Source organism: Gigantopelta aegis, chromosome 11 (genome assembly GCF_016097555.1).
Source record: "Gigantopelta aegis isolate Gae_Host chromosome 11, Gae_host_genome, whole genome shotgun sequence".
In the NCBI taxonomy this organism is placed as follows: domain Eukaryota; kingdom Metazoa; phylum Mollusca; class Gastropoda; order Neomphalida; family Peltospiridae; genus Gigantopelta; species Gigantopelta aegis.
In genome coordinates, this window is record NC_054709.1 from 9,307,354 (window position 1) to 9,314,675 (window position 7,322).

At 43.2% G+C, this 7,322-nt stretch overlaps 1 protein-coding gene across 1 annotated transcript in view; it reads left to right on the forward strand.

Moving 5' to 3' along the window:
* The window catches only part of LOC121385534 (galactose-specific lectin nattectin-like), a 20,944-nt gene extending 17,454 nt beyond the window's left edge, over positions 1-3,490 (forward strand). Inside the window, exon 4 of the mRNA XM_041516242.1 lies at positions 3,206-3,490. Coding sequence (XP_041372176.1) covers positions 3,206-3,420 — 215 coding nt within the window. The 3' untranslated portion in view covers positions 3,421-3,490. The remainder of the gene's footprint in view (positions 1-3,205) is intronic.
* Positions 3,491-7,322: the final 3,832 nt, after the last annotated feature.

The following is a 7,322-nucleotide window of genomic DNA, read 5'->3' on the forward strand; positions in this document are numbered from 1 at the left end:
CGCTGAATGGTGGTGGGTTTGTCTTCAACAAACTTGTCCTTGTCCTCAAACAGGGCAGTATTTAGCTCAGTCGGTAGAGCGTCCGCCCGAGATACTTTGATCGAATGATCGAATCCCCTCGCTGGACTCAGTGGTTTTTAACTGTCCCACCATAGCCGCACGACTGGTATATCAAAGTTGAAGTTTGTTTTCTTTAACGGCACCACTAGAGCACATCGATTTATTAAGCATCGATTATTGGATGTCAAACATTTGGTAACATTTGACATATAGTCTTAGAGAGGAAACCCATCCCACAGACAGGATGGCACATACCACGGCTTTAATACACAAGTCGTGGCGCACTGGTTGGAGAAATAGCGGAAAATAGCGCAATGGGTCATCCGACAGGGATCGATCCTAGACCGACCGCGTATCAAGCTAGCGCTTTACCACTGGCCCACGTCCCGCCCCGACTGATATATCAAAGGCCGTGGTGAGTTCAGATAACAGTTATCTTCCCATCCGGAAATGAAGTGGCAACTATTTGACTGTAGTTGACAGGAGAGAGCATGTAGTTTGTAAACATGTAACTTGCTGACATTGAAGACTGTATGTGGTAATTCTGGTCCATGCAAAAGTAGTGATTTTTGTGTAAAATGGGTGCACTCCGGGTTTAGTGGGTGTGTTTGTTTAAACCAATATCCTGGGAGAAAGAGCTGGACAACAGGGGTTCTCCTTTTCAGGGTATTTGTCCCTCAGGCAGGCAAAGGTGCATACAAAAATCCATGGGTCTGCTGATATTAATAAACATGCTATAGCCACTGAGGCTGTATAGAAACATACAGCGTAATTAATTGTGGTCTGAGGCCTGATCAACCAGTGTTGATTTTATTTTTACACTGTAGTTGTCAAGGGACAGCACTTCCTAAAACTAGTAGTCACGTGATACTCTCGATCTTATTGTATTTTTCACAGACTATATTGTAACCCTTACTCGGTGGAAGTGAAATAAAAATCCAAAAACTTCTATGTGGGTCCTACAGAATTTATTCCGTTGCCTTCAGGAAAACCCCCCAGAACATCTGGCTTCAGCTTACGCTGAACCCACAGCAGTCTAGGAGTGATAACTTTAGGTATCAGTATAACGACTTTATCAATATAACGACTTTATCAATATAACGACTTTGCAGTCGGTTAATAATTTTACACAACTATTCTTGAACGTGTGTGTTCTTCGAAATGTCGACATAGAATGCCCAGGGTGTGGTTAATTTGGCGGGGAAAAAGATGGGATTTTTACCAGCATGCATTTCTACCTGTCATGGGGGGGGGGGGGGGGTAGCCCAGTAGTACAGCGCTCGCTTGATGCGCGGTCGGTGTTGGATCGATCCCCGTCGGTGGGCCCATTGGGCTATTTCTCCTTCCAGCCAGTCCACCATGACTATATATCAAAGGCTGTGGTATGTGCTACCCTGTCTGTGGGATGATGCATATAAAAGATCCCTTGCTGCTAATCGAAAAGAGTAGCCCATGAAGTGGCGACAGCGAGTTTCCTCTCTCAAGCTGTGTGGTCCTTAACCATATGTCTGACGCCATATAACCGTAAATAAAATGTGTTGAGTGCGTCGTTAAATAAAACATTTCCTTCCTTCCTTCATAGTAACACTGAGTTGGTTTTTTCTAGTGTTCTTTTACCGGAATGTTAAATAAATCACAGAAGTCACAAGTTGTAGGCATGTAGGTTGTAATTTCTTTTCCAACGTGAAACGTAGTAATACAGATAATATAAGTCTCAGGTCTTGGGTAAATGACACACATGTCTCCCGATAGAGTTGACATTGCGACTGAAAACCTCAAGGTTACGGACAGCAGAGCTGCACTCCCTGGGTCTCTCGTTCAAGTATAGAAGAAAAAAAACAATCGTTATAAGATACATATATTTGTTGACACGTAATTGCCATGGGTTATAGGTTCTAATAGACCAAATCAATTCCTATTGCCGATAATGTTAACGTTTACTAATAAAACTGATATAAGCAACGTTTCAACACACTCAGGAAGTACAGCAATAGAAAGTGTGGCACCTCACATCTAATCTACCTTCAAGAAAATGAGGGGTCACGTATCATTTAAGAGATTTAATTAATGTTTTTAATAGCAACTGTCATTTTTGCTGAAAATTGCAGTTCCATTTTTGGGGGTACCCCGCATTAGTTTCAACCTCTGGTATATACTGCATAACAACTGTATAACAAATAAAAGTGTATTTATTTACTGTCAATGGATAATAGTATTTGCACAAATAATCAATGTCACATATTACTACCAATCACACCCACAGCTGCTTTTGCTCCGTAAATATTTGATGGTGCACATCGAACTTTGACACGGAACTCTCTTCTTTTGTACTATGGAACCTATAGCTCTTAGCTGTTAAGCTGGGGGCACCAATTAAAATCCACAGAGTCCTTGATTGCTGCAGTTTAGTTTCACACTAATTGGGCTGATTGCTAGCCACTAATTAACTAAATGCTATGTTATTGCATGGATGACAGGTGACAGAATAACAATTAATTGAATCATACATATACAGCTAAATCTATAAATTGCATTTGAATATAGCTATCAATGTTGCACTGTGACAATAGCAATAAAGGTGGGGCGGAACGTAGCACAGTAGTAGTAGGTGACCTAGCTCATTTGCATACATAATTCTCAAGTGACGCACCTACTACTCACAGTGGTAAAGCGCATGCTTGATGATCGGTCGATATATGTTCGAGCCCCGTCGGTGGACCCATTGGGTTATTTCTTGTCCCAGTCAGTGCACCACGACTGGTATATCAAAGTCCGTGGTACGTGCTAGCCTGTCTGTGGGGTGGTGCATACGAAATATCCCTTACTAGTATTACAAGATAGTGGGTTTCCTCTCTAAGACTATATGTTAAAATTATTAATAGCCGATGATTAATAAATCAATATACTCTTAGTCATTTAATTTTTTTTTTTAAACCCACTAACCCATCGGGCTACCGGATTTTCATTTGTCACTAGCCCTGTGTTAAAAAGCACTAGCGTCGGGAGTCGGGCTAGCAGATTTGTGGAACTCGGTCTAGTAGATTACCAAATGTTTAACACTCAATAGCCGAAGTTTAATAGATCAATGTGCTCTAGTGGTGTCGTTAAACAAAGCATACTTCAACTCTTTTTTTCCCCTTCATAGTTAAGGAGTCGCAACTCTGGATAGGAGGCAGTGATATGCTAGCGGAAGGACACTGGACGTGGACTGACAGAGGAGATCTGTTACAGTATCAGCCGTGGGCTTCCAACGAGCCGGACGACCTGGCTGGTCAACACTGCCTGGCTGTCAGCGAACACGGGGAGTGGGATGACGACACGTGTAGTGCACACAGACACGGAGTGTGCGAGAAAAAGTAATGTTTTAAAGGCATACTGTCACGGATTTAAGGAACTTATTTGTCTAAAAATGAAAACCAAATCTAGCTATCGCATCTCCTTAAAGCTGCAGTGTCTGGAATATTTTTATTATTTAACCATTTAGAATAGATGATCCAGTTCTGTTTGGTACATAAAAGGCCCACCACATCGCCATAGTTTCGCAATGCTCGCTTATCTACATTATCTAGGTCAACTGCAAACCCAATGGCCAGCTTGTTTTTCTTCAATTAGCGGGACGCTAGTAGAACTGGGAATTTACGCGATTTGCGCAGGCGCTGAGCTTCTCACGTGATTTTGAACAAATTTAACTGTCTTGATTGAGGGGTCGTCTCATACCTCTAAAATATATTTATATCCATAGAGGTTTGGTACAATACCTTTCCAGGGGACGGTGGGGGATTTGCCTTGAAATTTTGACAGTGACCAGCGGTTGGCATACGCGTTACATGTAAGGGGGTGTTAATAATCACGTAACGCTCTAGGGGTAGAGGAAGAGGGCGGTATGTTCGATATACGTAACATTTATGAAGACTATAATATGTTATTTCTATTCATTACTTAGACCTAAAAATGTGGTGGGTTTTTTTAATGCGCGGTCGGTCTAGGATCGATCCCCATCGGCGGGATTGTTCCAGCCAGTGCGCCATGACTGGTATATAAAAGGCCATGGCATGTGATATCCTGTCTGTGGGATGGTACATATAAATGATCCCTTGGTAAAAAAAAAATTTTTATATATATACTTAACTCCAAAAGAAACGCGAATACGTAGATTGGAGGTTTTGAGTGCACTCATTGAAATACGTCCCAAAGTTCTTAAAATAATCGTTTCTATGAAAAACTTAAACAATTCGTAAAGATGAGATTTCATGTTATTGACATGTTAAAAATCGAGGTCGCATTGTCATTTGAAATGTCAAGGCCATGGCGCTTCTTCAATGGCGTCACATGCCACTCAAACATGTCCACTAATAGCGGGTGTGTCCGCCATTGCTGGCCATGACCGCCGCACACCTCCTACCCATGGAGAGGAAGAGGTTCCTGATGAAGGCCCTGGGCACGTTGTTGTAGGTGTCCACGACGGCCTGGCGGAGCTGCTGCTGTGTCACCACGGGAGCAGGGCGTTGGTTCATCATGCGCTGAACCTCGTCCCACAAGTGCTCGATGGGGTTCAGATCCGGGCTTAAAGCTGGCCAGTCCATTGTGATGATGTTGTGCTGTGCCAGGAATGCCTGGGTGACCCGTGCCGTGTGTGGCCTGGCGTTGTCGTGCTGGTAAACCATCTGACGGTGACCCGCGAAAAAAGGCACCACCACAGGCGTGAGCACTTCGTCGATGTAGCGCTGTGCTGTGACGCCCCTGCCGCGTCCTCGGCCGTTGTTGTCGAAGATGACAGGTTGTACACGACGTCCCCAGGATATGGCACCACACAGCATGACGAAAGGCCCTCCCCAACGGTCCCTCTCCATAACACACGCATCTGTGAAGCGCTCACCTCGACGCCTCCACACCCTCATACGACCGTCGGCCCTATCTAAGCAGTAGCGGCTTTCGTCGGAGAAGACGATGTTCTGCCACTGTCGGTTCCGCCACTGTCGATGCAGAACAGCCCAGTTGTGTCGTGCAAGGCGGTGTCGCTGTGTGAGACGTTGTCCAATGTACGGTCGACGACAGTTCAGATGGATGGCGATCAGACGACGTCGTACCGTGGTGTAGGAAACGGGGCGGTTGTGGGTTCCCACTGTCTGCCGGGCTGTTGTGGTGGCTGGTACGAAACCGATCACGCATGTGAGTTCGGACGATGTAACGGTCCTGGCGCTGTGACGTCACTCTGGGACGGCCGCTACGTGGACGGTCGACGACGTTGTTGTTCTGTAGAAATCGGTATATTGTAAGACGGTAGATTGTCGAGACATGGACACCGAAAGCACGTGCAACCTGCCTGGCATCCATTCCGGCCTCCAAATTCCCCAAAGCTCTATGTCTGGAATCAGCGTTAAGTCGTGGCATCGTTGTATCGCTACTCGTAAAATGAGTTGAACATTGCTGTCTGGCGTTTCTTTTATACCCAGGCCTGGTAGTGTTTCACGTGCAATTCGCATCTTTCATGATCCACCCGTTTTGCATTCCAGATCGATTTTGGTCGTCAATTTCAGCACGTGCGTGACGTCACACTGTACTCGTTTTTTTCATGCGTTATGTGGAATTGGATACGCTGACAAGATGGCTATTGGTCAACTTAATCGATTTGTACATAGTTTATTCAAATGTGGGTTTTTTATTATTTTAAAATTTTCGCGTTTCTTTTGGAGTTAAGTATATATTATATATATATATTTTATTATTATTTTTTATTTTTATTTTAATGTAGCGGGTTTCCAAGGCACGTGTGCAGGGATTTCAGCGGGGTTGGGGGTTATAGACTGCGTTGAGCGAAGTTTATATGGGGCCATGTTCCCCCAGAAAATAGATTTCATTTTTTTTTTTTTATCTTGGTTAGGCAAGGGTTTCGACCCCCAATACCCTCCCCCCTGCACATGCGCCCGTTTCTTCTCTTAGATTACTAGTATATGTCAAAATTATCAAACCTTTGACAGCAGATGATTATTAAATCAATATGCGCTAACACTGATGTCGTTAAACAAAACAAACTAACTTTACCCTTTCCAAACGAAATAATATTTATTTGAATTTGTCGATTATACCACACGTAAAATTAAAACTCACATAAACTGAATGCGGCGCGTGCGTGCGATTCGACTATAGCGTCTGATGCGCATGCGGCTTGCGTTTTGGGCATATACACCATATACGATTATCACTTCCTGCTAATCGAAACGAGTAATCCATGAAGTGGCGACAGCGGGTTTCCTCCCTCAATATCTGTGTGGTCCTTAACCATATGTCCGACGCCATATAACTGTAAATAAAATGTGTTGAGTGCGTCGTTAAATAAAACATTTTCCTTCCATATACGATTATTTTTAATTGCGACTGGCCGCTAGCGGTTTGCAGACGTACGCATTGCACGTATCCAGTCTAGACGTATTTCTCGTTCCAGCCGTTCATATCAAAGGCCGTGGTATGTGCTATCCTGTCTGTTTGCAGACGCACGCATTGCACGTATCCGGTCTAGACGTATTTCTCGTTCAACCGTTCATATCAAAGGCCGTGGTATGTGCTATCCTGTCTGCATACAAAAGATCCCTTGCTACTAATGAAACAAATGTAGCGGGTTTCCCCTCTAAGATTATAATGTCAAAATTACCAATTATTTGACATCCAGTAGCCGATGATTAATACATCAATGTGCTCTAGTGGTGTCGTTAAACAAAACAAACTTATTTCTTCCAGTCTAGACGCTCTCATTGAAGCTATTTCTCACGAACGCGCCGCATTTGTATTTCGATTTATTTGTTTTAGCCGAACCACACGAACGCGCCGCATCCAGTTTATATGAGCGTTTATACTGTGCATATTAAAGATAGTCTATATGAGCGTTTATACTGTGCATATTAAAGATAGTCTATATGAGCGTTTATACTGTGCATATTAAAGATAGTTTATTTGAGCGTTTATACTGTGCATATTAAAGATAGTTTATTTCCGTTAGAGGACAAAATACTTGTTTGTTGTTTTTGTTTAACCACACAACTAGAGCCCATTTTGGTTACGTTGACATATAATATAAGTGAGGAAACCCGCTGCGTTTTTCTGTTAGTAGCAAGTGGTATTTTTCTCTTATTTTGACTACACCCATTTTGCAAAAGCATAAGGGAAGACACCAAACTAAATACATATCATCTCACCTTTCAGATTTACGTTCATATTAATATGATGTAGGCCTACACATAGACACATTTATACTTGATATACATTAG